The 27,208-nt window shown below is 42.3% G+C and overlaps 1 protein-coding gene across 5 annotated transcripts in view; it reads left to right on the top strand.

Moving 5' to 3' along the window:
• PCDH11X (protocadherin 11 X-linked) overlaps window positions 1-27,208 on the top strand; it is a 754,240-nt gene that overhangs the window by 100,352 nt on the left and 626,680 nt on the right. For all 5 annotated transcript variants that reach the window (XM_053375009.1, XM_053375010.1, XM_053375007.1 and 2 more), the window contains one exon: window positions 7,365-7,948. In XM_053375009.1, the coding sequence (XP_053230984.1) occupies window positions 7,409-7,948 (540 nt within the window). In that variant the 5' untranslated portion in view covers window positions 7,365-7,408. The remainder of the gene's footprint in view (window positions 1-7,364; window positions 7,949-27,208) is intronic.

The raw sequence follows: 27,208 nt of genomic DNA, 5'->3' as shown, positions 1-27,208 counted from the left end.
GTGTTTTGCATCCTAGTGATTTTCCCTGAGATTTTGCAAAGTTTATTTATTTTTTTACATGATCTTATTTCACATTTAATAATATCCTTTTTAAAACTGAGTGGATGAGACATGGATAAAAAATTACAAAGCATTCTGTGTGTGTGTGTGTGTGTGTGTGTGTGTGAGAGAGAGAGAGAGAGAGAGAGAGAGAGAGAGAGAGAATTAACCAAGTAAAGCAGTAGGCCCCTAAAATCCATTATATTAATGTTTCAAAAAAGAAAATAGAGGTCCTTTGTCTTGGAAGCTTTCTTTCTTTCTTTCTTTCTTTCTTTCTTTCTTTCTTTCTTTCTTTCTTTCTTCTTCCTTCCTTCCTTCCTTCCTTCTTTCATGTACTGGATGGTGGCCCCAATGTTGCCAATGTATTCCATATCTTCTTAATCTGAGTTTCAAATGACTGTTGTTGTTTTCTATTTCTGTGGGGTATAAACTCTACCCTGGTAGTTACAAGGAGACTTGTATAGTGGTACCTCGGGTTACAGACTCTTCGGGTTACAGACGCTTCAGGTTACAGACTCCGCTAACCCAGAAATAGTACTTTGCTTCAGGATGAGAACAGAAATTGTGTGGTGGCAGTGGGAGGCCCCATTAGCTAAAGTGGGACCTCAGGTTTAGAACGGTTTCAGGTTAAGAACGGACCTGCAGAATGAATTAAGTTCTTAACCCAAGGTACCACTGTATTCAGACAGAAATATTATCCCTACAGAAAAACCCAGGAGTTCTAGTTATAAATTGTGATTGGAGGTATCTTGAATTTGTTGAAGTTCTGGATGACCACTGGATGGAAATGTATGGAGGCCTGTAGTAGGCAGTGCAAATCTAGATAGAACAATGGCCTTACTCAATACAATATACTCAATATAATATATGGGTGTCAAACCTATTACCAAAGGTGTGATTTTAAATGATGTTGATCAACCCTGAATACCACTTGCTGGAAGCCACAGGAAGGAAGTGTACTCTTGCGCTTGGGCTCTGCTTGCTGGCTTCCCACAGGCTTCTGGGTGGACACTGTGAGAACAGGGACTGGCCATGGGTTTAGTTGAAGGTAGCCATCATGGACAAAACTTGGCCATGTGTTTTGCTCTTGAATCTCTGATTTATAGGGAGTTTTCCCCTTCCCACCCCAGGCTCAGCTAATACTGCCGAAACAAAAGCAGGTAACTAGTTTCAGAGGGTGTGTGTGTGTGTGTGTGTGTACACACATACCTGCACTGTGTATAGTGTATATTATATAGCTAGATGGGGAAAATAGCACAGTACACATTCCGATATGAATGCTGCCAGTACAGTTTTGTCATTTAAACACATATTGCTACAACACTTAAATGGCTGTTAACTTTAGTTCGATATTTTAAACTCATTCCCATTTTAGATGAAGAAATTTTTTTCAAAAAAAAAAAAAAAGAATCTATATGGCCTATTCTCTGTTGTGTAATGCTACATGAAAATGTTTGTTGGGAAGTAAAAAAGAATGCTGATGAGACAGAGTAGCACAAATGGAGCATTAGGTTGTAGTGCATGTGACGAGCCTTTAAATATTATTCCTCTAGGAAATGTTTTGGGTCATGATTTCTTGGTTTTTTATTATTATTCTACACAATTTGTCCTATGCAAATTCTTCCAAAATAGAGATTAAAGATGACTGCTCAAAGCAAGCTGTTGCCAAAGACTAACCAATTTAAAAGGCCATGCTAAGGAAGTAGAGGTATTTCTCCTCTGCATCCCTGTATGGAATTTGGATGTACTGAAGTCAGGAAGGTAGATGCATTGAGCAAAATTCCATTTGCTTATGCATATGAGCTATTTTGCTTACATTTCCACATCTGCAAATTCTTACTAATGTTGATCCCTGAATTTATCACGTTATATTGGGCAGCTCTCTGCCTCTCTCCCTCTCTCTCTCTCTCTCTCTCTCTCTCTCTCTCTCTGTGTGTGTGTGTGTGTGGTGGCATGAAAGTCAAACTATTGGCCTATTTAGCTCAGCATTGACTATGCTGATTGGCCGCTACTCTCAACCCTACCTGGTGATGTCATAGAATCTTAGAGTTGGAAGGGACTCAAGAATCATCTAGTTCAACCCCCTGCAATGCAGGAATCTCAGCTAAAGCATCCATGACAGGTGGCAATCCAACCACTGTTTTAAAACTTCCAAGGAAGGAGAGCCCATCACCTCTTGCGGGAGTCTATTCCACTGCCAAACAGCTCTTACTGTCAGAAAGTTTTTTCCTGAATGTTTAGTCAGAATCTCCTTTCTTGCAACTTGGAGACATTGGTTTGAGTCCTACCCTCCAGAGCAGGAGAAAACAAGCATGCTCCCTCTTCCATGTGACAGCCCTTAAGATATTTGAAGGTGGCTATCATATCTCCTAGGGACGCGGGTGGCGCTGTGGGTAAAACCTCAGTGCCTAGGACTTGCCGATCACATGGTCGGCAGTTCGAATCCCTGCGGCGGGGTGAGCTCCCGTCATTCGGTCCCAGCTCCTGCCCACCTAGCAGTTCGAAAGCACCCTTAAGTGCAAGTAGATAAATAGGTACCGCTTTATAGCAGGAAGGTAAACGGCGTTTCCGTGTGCTGCTCTGGTGCCGGTTCGCTGGAGCAGCTTCGTCACGCTGGCCACGTGACCTGGAAGTGTCTGCGGACAGCGCTGGCTCCCGGCCTCTAGAGTGAGATGAGCGCACAACCCTAGAGTCTGTCAAGACTGGCCCGTACGGGCAGGGGTACCTTTACCTTTTATCATATCTCCTCTCAGTTGCCTCTTTTCCAGGCTAAACATACTCAGCTGCTTCAAGTGCTGCTCATAAGGCTTAGTTTCCAGACCCTTGATCATCTTGGTTGCCCTCCTCAGCACACATTCCAGCTTGTCAACATCCTTCTTAAATTGTGGTGCCCAGAATTGGACACAGTAATCCAGGAGTGACCAAGGCAGAATAGTGGTACTATTACTTCCCTTGATCTGGACACTATACTTATGTTGATACATCCTAGAATATCATTAGCTTTTTCTGCTGCTGCATCACACTGTTGATTCATGTTAAGCTTGTGGTCCTTCAAGACTCCTAGATCCTTTTCACATTTACTGCTAGTAAGCCAGGTGTCCCCCATCCTATATTTGTGCATCTGGTTCTTCCTGCCTAAGTGCAAAGCCTTACATTGATCCTTTTTGAAATTCATTTTGTTAGCTTGCACCCAATTCTCCAATCTGTTAAGGTCATTTTGAATTCTGATTCTTCTGTGGCATTAGCTACCCCTTCCAGTTTGGTGTCATCTGCACATTTGATGAGCATCCCCTCAATTCCTTAATCCAAGGCACTTATAAAGACGGTGAGCAACAACAAACCCAGGACAGAACCCTGTGCCACCTCCTTTGTCACTTTCCCCCAGAAACCATTAATGAGTACTTTTGGGGTTCGGTCAGTTAACCAGCTACAAATCCACCTAACAGTTATCTTGTTCAACCCACATTTTACCAACTTCCTTTTGAGACTATTATGGGGGACTTTGTCAACAGCCTTACTGAAATCAAGATACACTATATCCACAGCATTTCCCTGATCCACCAAGTTTGTAATTTCATTTAAAAAACAAACAAACCCCAGATTGGTCTGCCATGACTTATTTTTGAGAAACCCATACTGGGTCCAAGTAATCACAGCATCCTTTTCTAAATGCTCACAGAACAACTGTTGAATTAGCTGTTCTAGGACCTTCCCTAGTATGGATGTCAACCTCACCCGTTGGTAGTTACCTGGGCCTTCCCCCCCTTTTTGAAGATGGGGACAACATTTGCCCACCTCCAGTCTGTAGGGACCTCACCTGTACTCCAAGAATTCTCAAAGATAATAAACAAATTGCATCCACCAGTTCCTTTAGTACACTTGGATGCAGCTCATCAGGCCCTGGATATGTGAATTTATTTAAAGTAGCTACGTAGTTGTCCCTTACTACCTCTTTTCCTATCTTGGGCTGCAGCTCCCTCCTTACATCATTTATTCTGTTATCACCAGGTTGGGCATCACTTTCCTATTGGGAAAAGTAGCTGTTGAGTAGTTCCGCCTTTTCTCTTGTCACCCAACAGCATTTCTCCATCTTTCCCATGCAGAGGACCTACCACTTGCTTGTTCTTCCTCTTACGTCGGACATAGCCAAAGAAACCTTTTTATTTTTAACCTCTATTATTAATAATAATAATAATAATAATTTAATTAATTAATTAATTAATTATGAAGGAATAAATAAATAGGTTGTTGTTGTTGTTGTTGTTGTTGTTAACGTCTCTTGATATTATTTTTAACCTGTCAGGATTGAACCTTCTGCATATAAAGCAACACCCCCTCCTCTACATCTTTTGTTAGACACTGAGGGAAGCTAGATCAACTCATTGCCCTTTCTAAACTAGTCTGCTGTCACTTATTTTTTTTTCAGTGTGCTTTTCATTATTATTAAGTGGACAAACCTCATTCACCTTCCCAAGATAGATATATTTTTTGGGATTTAATTCCTCCCATCAGATTTGGGGCATCAGAATTTTGAGATATGACTCAAAATGTCTGTGTGGGAGGGGGAGTATTTTAGGATAAACATATATCTAGAAATGCATGCATTGAGATACAATACATGATTAAATAAAAAGTTTGTACATACTTTGTGCTTCTTGCTTCAGAACTATTGCTGTTTTCATCTTATGATTAATAGATCAATCAACTAAGAATTCATTGGTAGGTTGAATCTACAGTGGTACCTCAGCTTAAGAACTTAATCCGTTCTGGAGGTCCATTCTTAACCTGAAACTTTTCTTAACCTGAGCTACCACTTTAGCTAATGGGGCCTCCCGCTGCTGCCATGCCGCCGGAGCACGATTTCTGTTCTCATCTTGAAGCAAAATTCTTAACCTGAGATACTATTTCTGGATTAGCAGAGTCTGTAACCTGAAGCGAGTTACCACTGTACTATAAAATAGCTTTAAAATAAATAAAACAACAAAACAAAACAAAACAGTTGTAAGACATCAGAGATCCAAAATGCAGTGTCTGGAAAAGCAATAGCAACCTGCTAACTTAAATATTTTTTTCAATTAAAACACCCACATGTGGAGTAAATGTTTGTGACAAAAGAATGGGCTTGGCCTTGAGTGCTTGGCCAAGTGTCCACAATGTCATTCTTAGCTCATTATATCAGATCCTGCAGATAAAGGGATTTAAAGATTAAGAGCCAGTTTAAATAGGGAATCAGCGAGTTATGCCAGCGTGTGCTATGGGGAGCTTGTTGCAGGCCCCGCAACATTGTGTAATCTAACATCCAAAGAAACTGAGAAATACATTTCTTTTGAGATGGGGACATAGCCAGTTTGACATAAAACCACTTGTCATTTGCTATGCCCATTGCAACCTCCTTCTGTTACTTACTAATGTGTTCTATCTGTTCTCGGCTGGGTTCTGCCAGATGGGTGTCACTCTGATCAGCTTTCTATGCCAGCCTGAGTTCTCATATGAGAAAACGGATAGAACTATCTGTGCTTTGGAGAACCCTTGAACAGCTTTGCTTTCTCTCTGGAGCTGGATACAGATTAAAAGAGGGAGTGTGTTTTTGTTTCCTCAAAGAGGAGGCCCAAAAGCACAGGAGCATGTTGGCAGAAGAACAAGGAGGCAGCTGGTGATTGTTCCTAAATGGACTTGGCCCAGTATACCTGAAGGGGCATCTCCACCCCTGTCATCCAGCCTGGACCTTGAGGTCCAGCCCCAAGGGCCTTCTGGTGGTTCCCTCACTGTGAGAAATGAAGCTACAGGGAACCAAGGGCCTTCTGGTGGTTCCCTCACTGCGAGAAATGAAGCTACAGGGAACCAGGTAGAGAGCCTTCTCAGCAGTGGGGGCCCCCCATGCAACACCCTCCCATCAGATGTCAAGGAGATAAATAACTACAACTTTTAGAAGACATCTGCAGGCAGCCCCGTATAGTGAAGCTTTTAATGTTTGATGTTTTATTATGTTTTTATATGTGTTGGAAGCTGCCCAGAGTGGCCAGGCAATCCAACAAGATGGGCAGGTTAATAATAATAATAATAATAATAATAATAATAATATATTCTAAACCTTATTCTAACACTAGGCATTTCCTTCTTTGGAAGAAGTGGGGGTGGTCAAATCTATCAATATTGTTTTCTCATCTCACCCCTACCCTGGTTTTAAACTCAGTTGTCCAAATTCCCACAACAATTTGCATTTTAAAACAATTTCATAGTCATTTTCCCATAATTTTTTAGTATGAATTTCTCCTAATAAGCACAGTTATATGGAGTTTTGACTAATAATGCACATTTTTGCAAACAACCTTCTGTAGCATGATGCTTTTTTGTTTCATTTCAAGCAATTTTACGTGCACTTTCCCCTAGTAGATGTATCTGGGTACATAATTGTTTGGTTGGAGCATTGCACCACAGAATTCATAGAAGTGTGGATTCTGAAGTGTGTTTCTGTTTGCATATTGGTTTGTAGTATTTTCTCATTTGGAATTTGAACAAAATCAAATTTCTCCCCTATCTTCATCACTTTGCCTATGGCCAGGAAGCCTCATTGTGCTGCCCTGGATGTGTGGCAGCCAGGACCTCTGACTTACCAGTCAGCATCTTCCCTTGTTCCAAATTAAACTCTGTAATTCAGATCATTGGGGTGCCTCAAAGTGGAAGAAGATGCACTCCATCAATTCAGAATAAATAGTTTGGAATGACTTGTGTTAACAGCCAAACCACAGACTGCAAAGGAAGGAGGGTGGAGAGTGTTTGTATATGGTGTGTGATGGTATTGCAAATGTGAATGGGGAAAATACTTTCTTTACACACCCACCCACACCCACCCACCCACAAACATCCATGGGAAAGCAGCAAATGGTATGCAAACCGAATGTTGGAAACCTTTTGGGTGAGCACACCCAGATGGAATACTCTGGTGGAATTCCTTGGATGTGTCACTTTAGCTCCTAGTTACAAGGAGATGCTGCGCTACCCTGTAGATGGTCCTCCCTCCCTCTCCCTGAAAACAAAACTTGTGAGGCAGTGGAATTGGCTGGCAATTGGCATGTATTGGCTGGAAGCCTTGCAAATACTAAACAATCTACTTCACTAAGCATTTACAAACAGTAAATGTATATTGATGTTTGCTTGTTTGTTTTTCACTGTGCCAGTGCTCATTGCGAAACAGCCGTTGCCAAATGATATGTTTGAATTTGCCGTTCCTTTAAAAAACAAAACAAAACAAAACAGATTAAAACCTTTTATTAGGTTGCTGGCATTTCTTAATCTGTTCTTCTCTTCTCATTTTTATTTCCTAGTTCTTCTTAGTGTTCGGTTGGACAACTCCTTAGCCATTCTGGAGATGGACTTGCTTTCCAGGACCTACCTCTTGGCAGCCTTATTAACCTGTATCGTGTTTCAGTCCGGTGCCCAGGAGAAGAATTATACGGTGCGGGAGGAGTTGCCAGAAAATGTCCTAATTGGCAATTTGCTTAAGGATCTCAACTTGACTCTGGACCCTGATGTGCCCCTTTCGTCACCCCTGCAGTTCAAGCTTGTGTATAAGACTGGGGATGTTCCGCTGGTGCATGTGGAGGAGAATACTGGAGAAATATTCACCACTGCCAACCGCATTGACCGGGAGAAGCTCTGCTCTGGCATTTTTAGTGAGAACCGCTGTTTCTATGAGGTGGAAGTTGCTGTCCTGCCCGATGAAGTTTTCCGACTGGTCAAGATCAGGTTCCTGATTGAGGATATAAATGACAATGCCCCTCTTTTTCCATCAACAGTCATCAATATCTCTATCCCTGAGAACACGGCCATCAATTCCCGGTATTCTGTCCCATCTGCTCTTGATCCTGACATTGGAGTCAACGGCATCCAGCATTATGAACTCCTTAAGGTGAATGTTGGTCCTTGTATCTCCCCTGAAAGATTCATCTCCATTATTTCCCCTTGAGTTTCTTAATAATTTCTAGGATCTTGCATTGCATTTAACTTTCAGCAAGGGGAGGAATAAGGAAAGATGGGGGTATTGATTGAAAGTAGAAAAGTGAAAATAAAACAGAGGAGTGGGGAATGGACTGGAGTGGTGGAAAGATAGTAGACGATTGAGTAGTAGTAGTAATAATAATAATAATAATAATAGTAATAATGTTTCACATATAAACATCTTAGCATTTTGGGATCTCCTCTCCCCATATCCCCCTCCTCATTTCTCATGCAATAAGGGATTTTCAAGTTTGCCTGCCTTATATATATGATCTAAACTGGCAGAATGTGGTAGACTATATATGCTTGTGGGCTGCACCAAAGAAAGTGTTTTTTTTTGTGTGTGTGTGTGTGTGTGTGTGTGTGTGTGTGTGTGTACATACAAATGCATTCTCTCTGAGTCACTCAGGCACAATTCATGTGTTGCCTTGGCAAACCCTCTCTTCTGCATTTAACTACTCACATGAGCAGTCAATTTGTGTGTGAGCCTTTTGCTGTGGGTGCAGGAACCTTAGCTGGGAGAGGGGATGAGAAGAAGAACGACATCTTGCCACCCAACTACCTTTATAGCCATCAGTATATACCTTGAATCCAAAATAAGCTGGATTTCCAGACATAACATTTTAACCAATCTTTGGCATCCCATACACTAAATATGTGGGGAAATTCACAACCACTTTGTGTGATGTTTTCCATTTCAGTACTAGTTAGTTTTAGACTGCCTGGGCTGTCAGTCCCATAAGAACTGCACGCTTGGACATTTTTCAAAACTCGCAGCATGCACACATATATATATATATATATATATATATATATATATATATATATATATATCTGTCAAGGAGAAGCTGGAGGTAGGGATGTACTTAGTGAATGTGACCAGTAGCTCTGGCAGTGAAGCATATGAAAGCAAAGAAGGGAGCCCCGTGGAATAGTGATATGCACTGAAGCAAATTAACATTCTCGGAGAAGCAAAGAGGAAGCCCTCCATCTGACTGGCTCAATCAGCCTGCTTTGGTAATGCTTGGGTAGGTTAATAGTAAAGGGAAATGAAAAGTTATTCACACACAGAGAAAAGAGCAACTGTAATGATGCCCATTCTGTAGAAACAAGCAGAGCATTTGACATTACAAATAATTTTGCGTGTGTGTGATGCTGGGGTGTCAGAGGTAGACAGTTTCTCCTTTGTTTCTTGATGAGCAAAATCTCTGGTGCACATTTATTGGTTGCTCAAGACAGGGTGTGATTGGGGGGGGGGAATGGTTTGCCAAAGATAACACCTGTGACTCACCAGGAAGGACTAAATTTTTGATCTTTCAGTTGTTGTTAGACTCTAGCTCCTATCATGACTGGCCTTTTTTGACTGATAGAAATTGTAGTCTGGACGCATGGTTCATCTCCACCAGGAGCTGTGCATTCAGTATTATGGGCCCAAGTTTATGCAACTCCATTTCAGTTAAGGTCAGACAGACTCACTCCTTGCTGAATTTCCAGCACTTAGTGAAGTTTATTATTATTATTCCATCATGCATTTTAATTGGTCTGATTTTTATAGTTTTAACCGATTCTTACCCTTTCCATGTTGCATTCCTTGTTCCTCACTTAGAGATGATTGCCATTAAGTAGTAAATAATCAAATAAATTGCAGCGAAAGAAGTGGTTTTTAACCTCTGAAACTGCTTGAAAGTGAGATGGACCTTTGGTGGTGCATCACTGCCCTGCCCCTTTCAACTGGCAGTGATTCTCAAACATCTCAAGCAGTAGACATTCCTATCACTTGCTGCCTGATCCTTTCAGTGGATTTGTTGGGGGTTGAATTTGTTATCTTTTGCATGAATAACCTGTGCCCCTCCCCCTTTCCTTCGTTGCTTGTATATACCAGCTTCTATCTCCGGGGCACCTTTTGCTTGTGATTGGTGGCAGTCTTGGCTGTTTCTGCTTTCTCTAGCTGATGATGAACCTTAATTTCACACAAGCTCAGGAGCTCCAAAGCCAACACGAAGCCCTTCTATTCAGAAAGGTTTCTCAGTCATTGCAGTCAAAGGAGCAGTGGGGCCCTGCTGTGGTCAGTTCCCGATTGCGAACTTCCCATAGGCATTTTGTTGGCCGCTGCAAGAACAGAATGCTCAGCTAGACAGGCCTTTGAAATAAATGGAACAGTCTTCATAATGCACACCTCCTTTGTGTAAAGTTACACAGCCATGTATTGCAGCCACATAGGGAAATAAGGCAGCAAAGTACAAAGGCTTGACACCACAGATATGAATAAGGGAACAAAGGTGTGGGATATTATAACCACATGTAACAAACTGGGCAAGTCAGCTCCACCAAGGGGGAGAGGTAGTTTTGCATCATGCTTTCAGGTAAGTAGGGAGATGATACTGTTTCACTCCACCCTGCCAATATTGTCCCTATTTTCCAGAGGCATCCCTTATTTAGAGAAGCCATCCCGGTTTCTAATTTGATCCCAGAATATCCCACTTTTCCTTAGGATGTTCCCTATTTTCATCAGAGAAATGTTGGAGGGTATGCCCTTCCAGGGGGGTTGACAGCACTGCAGGTAAGACTTGGGGCTACATTGTTCAATCTTAAAGGTGACTACCTTCACCACACATTAGCTGTCTACCTGCCAGTGTGGGAAATCTAACAGCAACCCATCCCTCCACTGCGGACACATGGCACCAAGCCAGTGAAGCTTGAGGAACCTCCTCCTCCCAAAAATAAACTAGCAAACAATGCCAATCAACTGATGCCCCCCCCCAAAAAAGCATACTGCCCACACCCAAAGGTGACCTGCCAATGCCTGGACTGAATGAAGTGGGATTGGTGGATGCCACCAAACCTCCAGAAGGCTGGCAGAGCTGGAGCCTGCTGTGCACCTGAGGGTGGGGCTATGGGGGCACGGCAAGCCGCCCATGGCGGGCTGCTTCCTGGGCGGCGGCGGGGGGAGTGAGCTGCGCCACTTTGCCAGCAGCCTTCCTCCCTTCTCTCTTCCTTTTGATAGCTCGGGTGAGGCTCCCCCCACCCCAGAAGCAGCCTGGGAGTGGGAGGTAACAGTGTGCCGCCCGCCCGTGACTCCCAAGCCTCCCCCAAGCTGTCAAAACAAAGGGGGAAGGCCGCTGGCAAGGCAGCGTAGCTCCGCCCCCTTCCCCCAACAGCTCAGGGTAGAAGAAGAGTTTGGATTTGATATCTCGCTTTATCACTACCCTAAGGAGTCTCAAAGCAGCTAACATTCTCCTTTCCCCTCCTCCCCCACAACAAACACTGTGTGAGGTGAATGGGGTTGAGAGATTTCAGAGAAGTGTGACTAGCCCAAGGTCACTCAGCAGCTGCATGTGGAGGAGCGGGGAAGCGAACCCGGTTCACCAGATTACGAGTCCACCACTCTTAACCATGGTAGGCTTGGGAGTTGCGGGCGGGACAACGTAATGTCACCCCCCCCTGTAATGACCCCCAGGGTGACCGCCCCCCCACCCCCTGAAGGCCAGCAGAAGGTGTGGCAGGGTTAAGTAGCCAAACCTCAGCCCTACACAGCATACCTGAGCATGCATGTGGCAAGAGCTAGGTCTCCTTTCCCTAAATGACTGCATAGACCAACTACTGCTGCAGCAACTTCACTTGAATTGAACTACAAATTTTATATATATATATATATATATATATATATATATATATATATATATATATATATATTCTGCTGACTCTTTGTCTTTGTTTCTTTGCTCTAATCACTAGCTGCGTGCCAGCAGAAAGTAGGAATGGGCTGAAATGATGAAGTTTCTTTTTATAGATCACTTTCCCCTGATAGTGCTGGTGCTTTAAAGTGTCCCACTGTCTTGGTGACTCAGATGCAGACATGGTAAAAAAAGAGAGAGGCATTCCTGTTGCCCACTGGACAAGCATAATAAACAATGTAAAGGGGATCATCGCGAATCATTGCTCTTCTGTTGTAAGTTACCATCCCTGAATATTGCACTTTCCCCATCTGTGTATATCCCACTACCTTCTAGCCACACTGTACATGTGACGTAGCTGCTGTGCCCATTTGAAGCTCAACACACCTTCACTTTAATTTTTGTGGTGTGTTTTGTCTCATTACCCCCAGTTTATTTTAAATTAGTCTATACCAGTAAAATGCATTATAGCTGTCAGCTCTTCTGAAAAACATGGTTTGGGGGAAGATAGAAGAGTCACAGGGAAAATACGGGATGAGCATGATTGGATGTGTGGATGCCCCGTTAATAGTGAGTCAACAAAGCATTGCAGTTCCACACCCATCACCTAGCTTGGAAGCATCCTTCAATTGCAAAGAAATGACTTAGCAGGGACAGCTTTAACTGTCTAGAACACTTTCTATTGAGAGAGGTATTCATGATGACTTGGCGGTGCTCTATGAAGATTGCAAATGTATTTGAAACCGTTTGCATGGATTTTATATATTTCCCTCTCTCTCTTTTTTGGTGATTTACAGTAAATAGGTCATTGCAAATGATTTATTTAAAATGATGCATGCTTTGGCACTGTTGGGTAAAAATCCAATTCATGAGAATGGCCTGTGATGGAGAGAGGGAGGAAGCAGGATTAAAAGAGAGAGGCGGCAGGGCTTGGTTGATATAGGTGGAAGGGGAGCAAAAAGTGCTTTTGCAACTCGACTGCAGGAGGAAATGCTTCCAAGGAGGAAGAGGAGCCATTTAATAAATGAGGAGGCGATGACATTAATGAGGATTCTGAAATAGCTGAGCTTTTAGATTGCTCTTGGGCGGTTGGGGGTGGGGAAATCTGACCTTTATCAAGCAACATAAAATATATGGCATAGTGATTTCAGAAGTAACAGAGGTTTTGCCAACCTGTGTAGAAGGCAAATAAGTATAGAAATCGCTCATTAAAAGTTGCTTTGGACTGGAGTATAAATTTTGCTGGAGTGTCTAGCTAGGTGTTTGGAAAATAGCCTAAAGATTTGGTGTGAATGCATACTGCATCTATATAAAATACACACATACAAACATGCACACATAGCTATTTATCTCTGTGCCTTGTCCTGTTTTCTCTGGTACCAAGAAGCTCTCTGATGAGGCAGAAGTGGAGTTAATATACTGTATGCCTAGGAGTTTTGCATAACAGCTACATGATAGTGCAATCCTGTACAAGTGTGCTTAGTAGGAAGCCCCATTAAGTGCAACAGGATTTACTCCCATGCAGTGGTGTCTGGTGCCCATTGAAACTAGTAGGGCAGAATCCATGGAAGCCAACAGTAGGTGGAGTTAGAACCAAGGAAAGGGAGAGCCAGCCAATTCACCTTTTGCCCTCCTCCTGCCCCACTGCCAAGTTCTACAAGAGCAACACAGGTCATCCAGATTTCCACTTGTCTTGCCTTTCCCCCCAGGTAAATCCAGTCTTTACAGCAAACATCAATAGGTTTTCCCATGGATTCATGTTTGCTCTGATTCAGCGCTAAATAGCAACTCTTCCTGGGGAAAGCGATGGGGCAAACAAAAAACTGCTTGGAATGCAAAAAACAAAACAAAAAACTCTTTGCATTCTAGGCATGGGACAAGCGGAAGTGTGAATGAACCCTGAGACAAAGAAGGAAGAATCTACTCCCTAGCAGGCAGTGGGACAGACTGGATGAGGGCAGACTGGTTGGTGGGGCAGTGGCACATTTGCATGAATGGACCAGTGTCCACTGCTCCCAGGTATGTGTGTGTAGAATTACTGTCTTAGATTCTCTTGGGCAGTGGCTGTTTAGACCTGATCAGTGCTTTGAGTGATATATATGCAACAGGTCCATTGGTCTATTGATTAAAAGTAGGTCTGATAGTACTGGTGGTAGTGAGATGAGCTATAAATCAGGAAGTTTCCAGTCTGAATTTCACATTTGCTGTGGATTCATTAAGCGGACTTAGGCAAGTTCTCTTTTCTCAGTTCCTGATCTGCAGTGTGGGGATAATATTGAACTACTTCACAGGGTTGTTATAGGATAATAAGCTGCTGTGTGTGAAGCTCTAAGTATTATCAGGATGAATATCTCTCTATTAGAAGTGTTAGTGGTTTTTGCTGGTGCTGCAAAACCACAAAGGACTGCTTAGTGAAAGCAGCAGATCTTTCATCAATTTGGCCCACGACATCTCCTTACTACCATGCTACAGGTGATCTGATGGTGTATTTTTGTTTCCTTATCTTCTTGTGGCACGAGAGGAAGGGCTTTGTCTATTTAGGGAGGACCTTATCATTGCTTCTATGTGCCTGGGGCAGTAGTGTTGCCAGGGCCACACAATATTGTAGGGTACAGGAAGAAGCTCCAAATCAATGGCTTTCATGCTGCTACTGAAGAGAAAAGAGCTGGTTGTGCACGCACTCTGAGATTTGGCATATTTGCCTTCCAAAGGTTGTCTTTTGTTCATGGTCAAAATTTGACTGATTGTCTTTTGGAAGCAGGTTGCTTCGTGGTTCTTACTGGTTCTGTGAAGCAACTTTGTGCTCAGTTCCCTTGCTTGAGCTTTTGGAAAGCTTAAAAGTGGGACCTGCAACACAAGCTTGCTGAGGAGGAAATCATTTTTAAGCCTGTCAGTCTTTCCCTGCATTGAACCACCATTTGTTTTGATCACTCACTTAGGGCCCAGTTGCTCACTCATTTCTTAAATTAAAAATATCCAACAAATTATATATAAAGTTATATGCAAAGCATAACATATATTATAGACATATTATATATGGAAGAAGCAAGCCCCATGTGGTACTATATCTTCTACATACTTTTAGTAAGTATTAATAGATAACTATTTTAGACAGTTATGTGCATTGTTGTATGCATCTGTTTATGTGCTATAATAATAATAATAAGAAGAAGAAGAAGAAGAAGAAGAAGAAGAAGAAGAAGAAGAAGAAGAAGAAGAAGAAGAAGAAGTTGTTATTATTTGTACCCCGCCCATCTGGCTGGGTTTCCCCAGCCACTCTGGGCGGCTTCCAACAAAGATGAAAAATACACTAAAATGTCACATATTAAAAACTTCCCTGAATGTGCTAGTTGCTTTAGGAACCCCAGAGTGCATATGCATATACTATTCTATTGTGTGCATAATAGCACATGCAATGATGCATGTAAAATGTGAAAATAGTTCATATTTTAAGCTGAACCAGTGTGTGTGTGTGTGCGCGCACGCGCGCAAAATGGCAGTTACAAAAATCTGCTCAACACCAGGAATATCAGAATATTCCATCACTATCCAGGTTGCTATATTTCATTCCTTTCCTCTTTAGTTTTCCATGATTTTCCCTCTCCCATACTCAGCCAGAATTCTGTCACTTGTGATCATAAGCCATTTGAGTGTTCCCTCGCTTCTCCCCCTGAAGATTTGGGTGCTGGTGGTACTCCAGTAAGCTTTAGGGTCCCTCCTATTAATATTGCCTTCGTGTGGGGGGGTGATGACGACTTTCACCACATAAGGCATAAGGATCCACACTTTGAGAATGACTTCACTATTAGCATATAGGATTCACTCTGCAGTTGTGTCTTGGTGCACAGCACCTGCTAACTGCTTGTGACCCAATGTATCCTGGATTTGCTATCTTAGTGCCCCTCCATGTGTCCTTTTTATTCTACATTCATGATGATTTGTGCTCATGGTGGTATTGGACTGTTCATACACATTCCCACTTTCAGTACTATTTGCACCTGTTTTGGGGTGGGATACCGCTTTGCTTCCAATTGATGCAGGTACCATAACATCCTACTGCAAGTGTTCTGGGTTGTTATCAGTGTTGTAAATACACTATTATTGTGTCAGTGACACAAAGATTCATCCAGAGGGGCCTTTAGTGAGCGTGTGAATGGAGAGTTAAAACACACAAGTCCGACTCCTTCCATTTCTAGGTTCTGTGAATTGGATTTGGGAACAGAGCATCTCAGAGGGTAAAAGATAAACACTTGCTTCCATTTCATTGCTCCCAGGAACATTCAAAACTTGGTCCAAGATCTACTGAAGTCTAGTGGGCTTTGTATCACACAGTAGTGTAGCAATAGTGCTGATGCAAGTAGTAGTAATACATTATAAATTTGTAGCCAGTACATGCAGATGCCGACTACAGCAGACTTGGTGCCCTTGCCTATATTTAAGAATGAACTTTTCAACTCATTAACATTATCAGTGCTTTATGCTACAGCCAATTCTGCTCTCAGACCTCTCCAAATACTCCGTCAACCTCCTCTCCACTTTTAATAAACTTAACAGTGGTTGCCGATGATTGCTTGAGGCCAATGTCTTGAGATGGCATGCTAATTATGACTGTCTGTGCCTATGTGCCAACCAGCTGGAGAGGGTAAAAAAATCACACTGACCAGGCATATAGGCATTTTAAAACACTTGCTTCACTTTATTTAAAAGTGGCATAAGCAACATAAATTAAATAAGCAAAAGGGAAATGAATGTTTTGGATGAAGAACTTGTAGCCTTCCACCCCCAGAAAGCATGGCCAGTGGTCAGGGATGATGGGATTTGTAGTCCAGCAACAACAGTTTCCCCACTCCTGCTTTACTGCATGCAATCGCTGAAAAAGTGCAGAACCTGACTTCTAGCCTGTTATGATCCAAAGTTTGTTGGAAATGTACTGTGAAGGGGGTTGGACTAGATGACCCTTGGGATCCCTTCCAATTCTATATTTCTTTGATTCTGTGATTCTGTTAGCTACCAGGTGGAAATGCAAAACTGCATCGGTCTTCATCTCTCTCCATGAAGTGAAATCAATTAGCCAAAGAGAAGTAGTTTAAAATTGCTCATTTTGTGTAGCATTCTGCAACCTGCCCTTCTTAGCAGCAGATATTGAATGCCCTTGTGTACAGGTTTGCCTACTTCTTATTAAGTGCAGAGTAAGTTCTGTCCCGACTTTAACCTTTAGCGATATTTTTTTCAGGGCAGACTGCTAAACATAACCAGTTGTTGTTGTTCTGCTTTAATTCAATCAGCAATGTGATTCCCCACAGGAATATGCCGCAGACTCAATATATTCATGGACAGGCATGTCATGCTGTGATATCAATTCCCCACAATGATTATAGCAGCATTTTCCCTTAATTTGAAGGATCTGTGTATCAGATTTATAGCCCCACTTGCAACTTTGTGTAGTGGTTCCATCTCCAAGATTTTTTTTATTTTTGTGTGTGATGCTTTGAGCTATTTTCTAAGTACAGTGCTGGCCTGGAGAGCTAGAAATAAAAGTGGCACTTTGCTTCTAAATAGATTAATTTGATAGCCATATATATATATATATAATCACACACACACACACACACACACACACACACACACACTGGAAGGGTTTTTTTGGCAGGAAGGCACCTTCTACTGTAAATTCTCTAGGATGAATAAAAACCCCTCTTAAAGCAGTGTAACTGAACTGGGATTATGTTTTCTTCTCTCTTTCTGCAGAAATATCCATTGATCCCTCCATCTCTTAAATGGTGTGTGATGTTCGTTCCCACTGAAGGTTGCACACTCTGATAGATAATGCCAGCAGATGGAGGGTTGTTGTGATAATCTACCTAATTTGATTGCCAACTCAAATGTTGCTGCTCTGTTCATGGGGAACATGTACCCCAAGCCTTCTTTATGGCCTGGACATCCATTCTATAGACTGGGAGAAATGACATTGCTATTGTCTCCAGCTCATGGAAGTTAAAAAACAAATGCCATGCACAGCTGGTACTTTGAGTGTGGTGCTAGGTTGAGTGTGTGGTTCTAGGTTATGAACAAATGGGTGCTTGACAGTCCAACCACTCTGATTCATACCTGTTTGCTTTCCTGTGTTACTAACACTCACAAAATCTAGGCCTAAAACCACCGTTCAGTTCCCAGCCTTTTGAAACAAGGGTGATTGATACAGGATAATAACACCTTAAAGATTAGCAAATTTGTCATGGCACAAGATTATGTGGGTTCAGTGCACTTTATCATATACGTAATAGGTTTATAAAAAACACAGGAATCTGCCTTAAGCCCAGTCAGACCATTGGTTCATGTAGCTCAGTATTGTCCACACGGACTGGCAGCAGCTCACCAGGGTTTCAGGCAGAATTTTCCTCCAGCCTTACCTGGAAGAAAATGATGATGGAGATTGAATCTGGGACCTTCTACATGAAAAGCAGGTGCTTTGCTACTATGGCTATTCACCAGTGTTATATTGAGGTGCACGCATTCTGTTTATTTTATTGGTGGTGTACAATAAAACCATTAACACACCGTAAAACAAAAATATGAGGGTTTATTCGTGTGTAACAGTGAGGTCAGAGGAAAATGAAACACAGAAACTACAGTGATAATGACTTAGTTAAGAGGAGCAGTTCACATAGCCCAGGCAACCTGGCATTGGTCTAATCACATGTAGAGTGATTTGAAATCCTCTGTGGCAGGGATTTCCCAGTCCAGGAACAGCTACAGCTGTTGAACTAATCAGTTGTTAGCAAGAGGCACTTCTAGCCACTGAGGAGACCTGAGCCTCCAGTGACAAAAGTGGATCCAAAAGCACCCCAAAACTGTGAACCTGCTACTTCAGAGGGAGTGCAACTCCCCTGTGACCCTTTTATAATGTGCAGTTGACTTGACAGAGGGTCAAACCAACATTCCGGTTGTCTTCTGAGTTTGCGGCTCCAAGATCCCTTTGCCACTTGCTTCCTAAATTTCTGCCTAATTCTAAGCTTTTAATTATATTTTAGCCAGTAATATTTCTGTTTCCCCATGATTTTTGCATGACTCTGTATATAAACATTGTATATAATGGCACTGTATATAAACATTGTGGAAGGAGATGTGCATCCCCTCTCCCCCTACCCAAAACACACATGCATGCACACACACACCACTACTTGTGAACAACAGAAAAATGTAGATATGAGCCCAGGATTATAGACTGGAGCCAAGCTTGTGGTTAAATCTAACTTTATAACACCTCAGTTACATAAGAAATCACTGTTTATGAGCCGAGCAAGCAACTCTGATTCAAATTGATTGGGCAATGGAAAATAACAACAGTAGAGAGGAGAGAAGGACATACAAAATTAATTTTTATGGCCTAGAGGACATGATTTTTCTTCACCTTATGCCATCCCTGCTCAGAGCTATGTATTACTGTTAATATCTGAAGCGGGGAGAGAAGAGCGGAGTGGGGGGAGAGAGAGAAAGCACAGACAGGCAAATGTCAGTTGCAAACGCCACCCCTGTGGCAGACGTAACAGCCTAATGGAATAACTCCACTGCGACTCGAAAGTAAATTGAATCCCCTTTACAAGGGGCCTAATGTTTCACTTAGAGGACTGCTGCCGCCACACCAGCTTACTGCTTTCTGCCACCTTCAGGGGAGGGGGAGTCGAAATGGTAGAGCGATAGCTTTATTTAGCCTGAATCAAAGCCGGGGTGCAGAGTGACCACAGCTCACGTCACTACCTTTGGAAATTCATCTTCACAAGCCCTCTTCTCATGTGCTGGCAGTTGGGAGGAGAGGCAGAGAGGACAATAAAGTGGTATACTGGCTCTTTAAGTAGGTCACTGATAGCCTAGGGTGGTTGTTATCAGCGTCCACCTTATGTGGAAAACAAAACCTGTCAATGCGAAGCTCCCTCTACTTGTAAACAGACCTTTATTAATGCTGACAGGACTTGTTGAAAATTATGGAGTTTGACACAAATAGGATTAGGTAACTTCTGACTTCATTATTCTGGGAGTATCAGATGCCTCCGGTAAGTGTACAGTAACCTATTAATACTGCCCGCCCCCGCCCCCAAATGTTATGCGCTGTGGGAAATGGCTGTGAATATTTTTTTCCCTCCCCACCCCCCACAGATCAGGAAGAAGGAGCTGCTTCCCTGAAACTGAATTAAAATGTATGCAGGAATTTCCAAGGAATCCACCTTGTTTAGAGCTGCAAACCAGATTGGACAGATTTGGCATGCTTGCTGATCACCATGTCGTACTGCAGAGAATAGCTTTGGGCAGGTCACTGAAAGAGCATGTGCTTTGTATGCAGAAGGTCCCAGGTTCAGCAGGTAGTACAAGAGGCTGGTGAAAGAAATCCTCAAAAACACTGCCAGTCAGTCCTGACAATATGGAGGTCCAACTTTGTAAAAAAGAGTTTTCCTGGATTCCTGTGTTTGCTGTGGGGACAGGATATTTTGTCTGAAGAGATTCCACCAGGTTCCACTACTGGATTGCTGATTGAAGTGAATGTTTCCAGAGTAGGCTCTACTTTCATCTCTTTAGCTTAGTAGTGAAGTAGTAGAATGTTAGCTTTTCATGCAGAAGGTTTCCGGTTTAACGGAAGAAGGAGCAAGCTTGTTTTCTACTGTTCTAGAGGCTAGGGCATGAACCAGTGGGTTCAAGATGCTAAACACCAGGAAGAAATTTCTGACAGTAAAAGCTGTTCGACAGTGGGTGGTTGTGGACTCTCCTTCCTTGGCGGTGTATAAGCAAAGATTGGATGGCCATCTGTCCTGGATGTTTTAGTTGAGATTCCTGCATGGCAGAGGGGGTTGGACTAGATGACGCTTGCTGTCCCTTCCAGTTCTGTGATTCTATGCTGTTTACTGGTATCCATGTGGATTCTCTGCACGTTTCAAAATCTGAACACATGCCTCTTTCATAGCCTTGAGTTTCCCTTAACATTCACACTTCTTGGACTCATGAGTTCAGGTTTTGACAGATCTCTTGCACTGTTTAGACATGAATTCTTAAAAGGCCATTATTGGCTATTCCCCAGCTAGCTAGCGGAGTGTGCTGCAAGCGATTGAGCTAGCTCCAGCAAAGGAGCTGGGAGAGTTTCTTACTAGGTCTGAAAAATGACACCTGGAAGACAAATGGGAGCTGTCATAGCTAAGCCTCTGAGGAATGCCTTCCTAGCTCAGTGGCTTTACATAGCTAAATCTCAGAGTGCCTCATCAAAAGGTTCGCACCCTGAAGGTGCTTACAGGGGGTTCTTGCTGCTGTCAGGAGTCATAGCTACTGCTGATCATAAATCCATTTTAAACATCTTTCTCATCTCAAGGCTCTGGAAACTTACAGAGCAACTTCTATGGGCTTTATTGCCACGTGCCCTGTAAACGGCCCACCATGAATGGCTGTCAGCTGTGCATACCTGAAAATGTGGCTGGTTGTGCCATTTTTAAAATTCCTTTTGAGCACTTTTTAAATCAATATTTTATTAAGAGGATTTCATTTGTAAAAGATAGAGGGGGGGGAGAAAGAAAAAAGTGAGTGAGAATGAAAAAAGAAAAGAAACAATACTGTTACATTACCGTACATTAATATACAAGAATAAGTATATTCTTATTATCCTAATACACATATACTTTTTTGTGTAAACTCATTCCAAATATCATTGTATTTATCCAAAGAAAGTCTGCATCTATAAGCTGTCCGTTCATATGTTGCCAATGTTGTCATGTTGTCAAGCCATTGATTAAGGGAAATCGTATCTCTATTCTTCCAGTTCATCTGTTTCAGTCTCTTGGCCACCATTAGGGTGTGCAGAATCCATTTTTGTTTTCCTGTTGTCAATTTCCATACAATGTTCAAGAGCATATTCACCTCTGGAAATCTAAAAAAATTCCATAGTGTCTTTATATATAGTAAGTGTAAAATATAGTATGTTTCAAAGAAATATAGTATGTTTCAAAGAAACATTGTCCGTATTACATCTCCAATAATCTTTTTGAGCGCTTGAAGATTATCAGATGAACACATACAGAGCTTGAATCAACAAAATGTCATTGAAATTACTGGTACCTTTCCCGCTCACCCAACATTGATGTTTATAACCCAAATTACATATGATTGTGTTTTAAGGTTTTGTCTGATCTAATTTCATCCTCTCTAACATGTTTCTTAATAAGTTTCACTATTCTTGTCCACTTCAAACCCCACTATGGTCTTCACATATGGGAAATAACTTTATATACAGACTAGAAAAGGTTTTCAGTCTTTAAAAGCTTTTAAATTTGCCATCTCTACATAGCCTCCAACATTTCTCCAATGAAAAGAGGAACATCCTAAGGGAAAGTGGGAGATTCCAGGATCAAATCAGAAACTGGGATGGCTTCTGTAAATCAGGGATGTCCCTGGATGGCTCTGTTTCTGGATATTCCAAGATTTTCATCAACCATTCTTCCTTTGAGAGTGTTTTCTCCTCCTTCCATTTCTGAGTGTTGAGAATCCTTGCTGCTGAAGCCACATACATAAATACAGTTGAGGATTTCTTTGGGATTTTGCTGTATAGTCTTAATTTCATTATATATTATGTCCCACAGGTCTTTGAGAAGACACTGTTTTACATTGGGAAGCGTCCTTAGAATATAGTATATAAAAAGGTGTGACAAAATGCTTTTAACAGTTTAAATTCACAGCATTGCCTACATCTGACCTGCCTTCCACCTTCAGACAGTTATCGGCTTGAGGAAACCTGAAAGCTTTATTAAGGAAGTCAACACAGTGTAGGCATTACCCAGAGTACAGGATACACAATTCATTAGTCTACAGCAGAGCAGGGCAATTGCAAACCAAGGACATTGAATGAGAAAAGCCCATTGGTATTCTCTGTGTTCAGTATAAGAAGATACCTTATGCTGTGTCAGACCACTGGCCCATCCTGCTCAGTAGGGTTGGCACTCAGTGGCAGTGGCTCTCCCCTTTCAGACAGTAGCTTTCAGACAGGGAATTTCCCCCAGAGCTACCTGGTGATGTCAGGGATTGAACAAGGGACATTCTGCATGCAAAGCAGATGATCTTCCAGCGATCTATAGCCTTTCCCCCAATTTACAATCATGCTACATAGATGGTGCTAATAATGTTATTGGATTAGAATCCCCTACCTGAATCTCACGGAACTTTCAGCACTTATGGAAAAGAAATGGTACGTTTGTGATTGTCCCAGCAAACAGACCTGCTGCTTCCTCTGCTGTGCTAAAGTGCCTTGACCTCTCTTGACAGCGCTGGTGGTCTCAGATCTCAAAGGCAATTATAGTATTTGAAAACCATGCTTATCGTTGGTTGGTACCATGGTCCTTTAGGCATCACAGCTGGGCAAAATAAAATAAAATTCCAAACTGTCAGGTTCTGTTATCTTAACATCTCTTCAGGGCCCTGTCTAAGGACTGCAAGATAAAACTTTCCTTCCAGGCATAGAGAATAGAGGGGCTGGAGGCCAGGAGTTGATCAGTGTATCCCTTGACTTCCAAGGCAGTGATTTTCTCACTAGCTGTCAAGGAGAAGTAGTGTCCAGCTTAAGCTTGTCTTCATGTAGTAGGGATGATAGGCCAAAGCTGGAAGGGACAAAACTGTCGCGTGTGATCCTATACTTCATCTGTCTTAACATGAACACAGTCTTTTGCTGATGTCCAGGGAAATCACGTATGCTGGGTGTTACGGATACAGTAATTCTCCCCACGTGTGGTTCCTAAAGGAAAAGAGTTTGCTCATTGAACTGCCTTGTAATTGGCAGTTTTTCAAAATCTGAACTTTTCCTGCGTCTTTCTTTTTTAAACCTCCTAAAATTGGATTAAAATGTACGTTTCCTCTACAGGAAAGGTAAAACAATCAATAACGTGAGCCTTGAGGCCCACACCTATAAATCACTGTGAAAGCCTCAACAGAAAACAAATTGTATGATACGATGGCATGATAGTACTGCGTGTGCACGTGGGCATGGGTTGTTGTGGGGTTTGTTTGAATAACTGAAATGCAACTGTAAATGGAGCGTCAGTCTTGGCAGTTCCTGGAAGAACCACAGGGTAATTCAACACCCAAAGCATTTTCTTAGCCCATTTATTTCATTTGAATCTGCAACTTGCCTCTGACTCCTTGTGTGAGAGGCTGAGAGACTCCTTTCAAATGCAGGGGAGGGGGGGAGTCCATAGAAATGGTTGTGAGGGAGGGGGCCTGCTTGATCATAAAATGGCAGAAAAAGAATTTCCAAACCCAATAGTAAGAACATAAGAATATATGGATGGATTAGGCCCAGCTATTGCCTATATATATATATAATGGGACATGGGTGGTGCTGTGGGTTAAACCACTGAGCCTCTTGGGCTTGCCAATCAGAAGGTCGGCGGTTCGAATCCCCACGACGGCATGAGCTCCCGTGGCTCAGTCCCTGCTCCTGCCAACCTAGCCTTTCGAAAGCACATCAAAGTGCAATTAGATAAATAGGTACTGCTCTGGCGGGAAGGTAAACGGTGTTTCCATGCGCTGTTCTGGTTCGCCAGAAGCGGCTTAGTCATGCTGGCCACATGACCCGGAAGCTGTATGCCAGCTCCCTTGGCCAATAAAGCGAGATGAGTGCCGCAACCCCAGAGTCAGCCACGACTGGACCTAATGGTCAGGGGTCCCTTTACCTTTACCTTTCTTGCCTATATAAGCCAGCATCCTGTTCTCAAATGGCCAGCCAGATGATGATGATGATGATGATGATAATGATGATAATAATAATAATAATAATAATAATAATAATAATAATAATAATAATTTATTTGTACCCCGCCCATCTGACTGGGTTTCCCCAGCCACTCTGGGCGGCTTCCAACAAAGATTAAAAATACATTGAAATGTCATACATTAAAAACTTCCCTGAACAAGATGCTTGTGGGAAACCTGGCTACTGGATTTAAGCACAAGAGTCCTCTCCACTCCTCTGGTTTCCAGCAACTTGCATTCAGAAGCATTACTGTCTCCTACTGTGGAGACAGAACGCAACCATCATGGCTCAGCTTCATTGGATGCCTATGAGTTCTAGTGTAAAAGTATGCTTTACTCAGAAGTACCCAATAACAATGTATTGGGGTGCAAGGGGAAGAAAATCAGGCTATATAACACCATCTGTTAAACCAGTTTCCTTTCTGGTTGTAGTTTTTTCCTATATCCGTAAGCTGAGACCAAATCCATGACTAAAATTACATATAAGCTTGTCTGACTACTTACTTGAGTTCATTTTATAAGGCTTTTTTTCTGAATCCCCCAGGTTTCTGATGTAGGAAGTGTGGTGACTTGAAAGAGGGTCTTCTCCATTGTAGCCCTGAAATAGGGAATATCATATTTAGGAAGGCTCATATTGTGCAGAATTGGATGTAATTTTGGAGCAGGGTAAAAGTGTGTTTTATGTACCCATATTTTCCTACATGCCGTATGAGCTGATTTTAATCTGACCCCCCCCACACACACACTATGGTTTTTATTAACTCACTCAGGCTTCATTGTTCTATTACTTTTATATATATTATGTTCTAAATGATACTGTTTTTATTACTGTTTTTGAGTTACCCTGGGTGTCTTGTTAAACTGATAGGTGGATAATATATTAGGTTCAGGATTCATTGTGGACATGAGTCCTCACAGTGTCTTAGTAGTTCCAGCTTCCATGGATGCACCCTATGGATGCTTTTAAAAATAGGTATATATACTTTAAAATAGACTGCTCGAGGTAGGGTGGGGACCTAAGTTAGAGCCGCCAACAACTTTCTCTGCAGATCTTGCTACACTATCTGAAATAGAGCTTTTGGCAGATCTCCCGGCAAAGAAAGTTCAAGAGCTGCCATGCAGCAGTCAGTACAACAGGTCTCTGGATTTTACTCAAGACTTAAAGTAGTTTATAAACAAAGCAAAGTAGAAGCTGGAAACCAAGCCTTTTGAGGAACGATTGAAGGAGCTGTGCATGCTTCGCCAGGAAAAGAGGACTAAGAGGAAATATCATAGCCATCTTCAGATATCTCAAGGGCTGTCACGTGGAAGATTGAGTGAGCTTGTTTTCTCTGGCTCTGGACGGCAGGACTTGAACCAATGGCTTCAAGTTACAAGAAAGGAGATTCCGACTAAACATCAGGAAGAACTTTCTGACAGTAAAAGCTGCTTGACAGTGAAATGGTCTCCCTTCAGAGATTGTGGAGTCTCCTTCCTTGGTGGTTTTTAAGCAAAGGTTGGATGGCCATGTGTCATCGATACTTTAGTTGATATTCTTGCATGGCAGGAATTTGGACTAGTTGACCACTGGGGTCCCTTCCAACTCTTCAATGATTCTCTTATTCTATAATTGGTTTATTTGGAGCAGAGATGCAGAATTTGTGGCCCTCCAGATGCTGTTTGATTCCTACTCCCATTGTCCTTATCTAGTTTGCCACTGTCAAATATCCTGGGAGTTATAGTCCCACAACACCTGGAGGACCATCCAGCTTCCCCATTCCTAACCTGGACATTAAATAATAATGAGCACAATTAATAATATTACCCTGATGAAATAGGGTCCTGCCCATTCAGTAGGGATTGTGAAACCTGCAGGAGACAATCACATTAGATTTGAATTTGGCAGTGGACAATACCACCTGGCTCTGCAGCCCCTAAATATAGAAACCTGTTTTATTTTATTTTTACATCGACCTCTTTTCTAGCTCTCTAAACTTTGCATTGCTTCAATGAGTTATAGGTGGTCCCTTCGTCTATAATTGTGGTGCTTTACCACAATGAGTTATTGACAGCTTTTCCAACTGGTAACAGCTTTAGTGTGTTGTGCAGCAGTGAGTTATTGAGAGATTTTCCTGATAACTGCTTAACTCCTGGCTTTCTTGCCCAGTTTATCAATGGCCGTTTCATGAATAACTGTCGGACTTTGCTTCTGCCATTGTGGTTATCAGCTGCTCCTTAAAGGGCTAACTGCCTCCAGGGTCTCTGCCCCAAGAGTATTTATGGCTGTTCCGTTGATAACTTCCTGCCTTAGCTTTTTTTTTTTTTTTAAGAAGAAGAAGATCACAAACACAAGTGACAGACGGGAGCTTCTGTCACTCAGTGAGTGATGAATACTATTGTGCTGTTGCTCTGACTTTGCACCATTTCTAACCTATTCTGTACCCACACAGCATTTTCTCTCATTCCTCTCTTGTTACTGTTTTCTCTTACATATTGAAACTAGTGCATCCAGTCAGTGTAAAGATTTGCACTTGTGCAATGAGACTTTCCTTGCTTCTCCTGCCCCTGCATATCCTGTGCACTCCCCAAACCTGCTGCAATGGATGGATAATAGATTTAGGGGGTGCATGGTGGGGGGACGTTCTGTCATGCAGACAGAAGACCTTTTCTGAATGGAACAAATTATTTAGCACTACTGCTTTAGATACAACCCATTGTCACGCCCGCTGTCAAGATGTAGTTTG

This window comes from Podarcis raffonei, chromosome Z (genome assembly GCF_027172205.1).
Source record: "Podarcis raffonei isolate rPodRaf1 chromosome Z, rPodRaf1.pri, whole genome shotgun sequence".
Lineage (NCBI taxonomy): Eukaryota > Metazoa > Chordata > Lepidosauria > Squamata > Lacertidae > Podarcis > Podarcis raffonei.
This window is presented reverse-complemented; position numbering and strand designations above follow the sequence as displayed.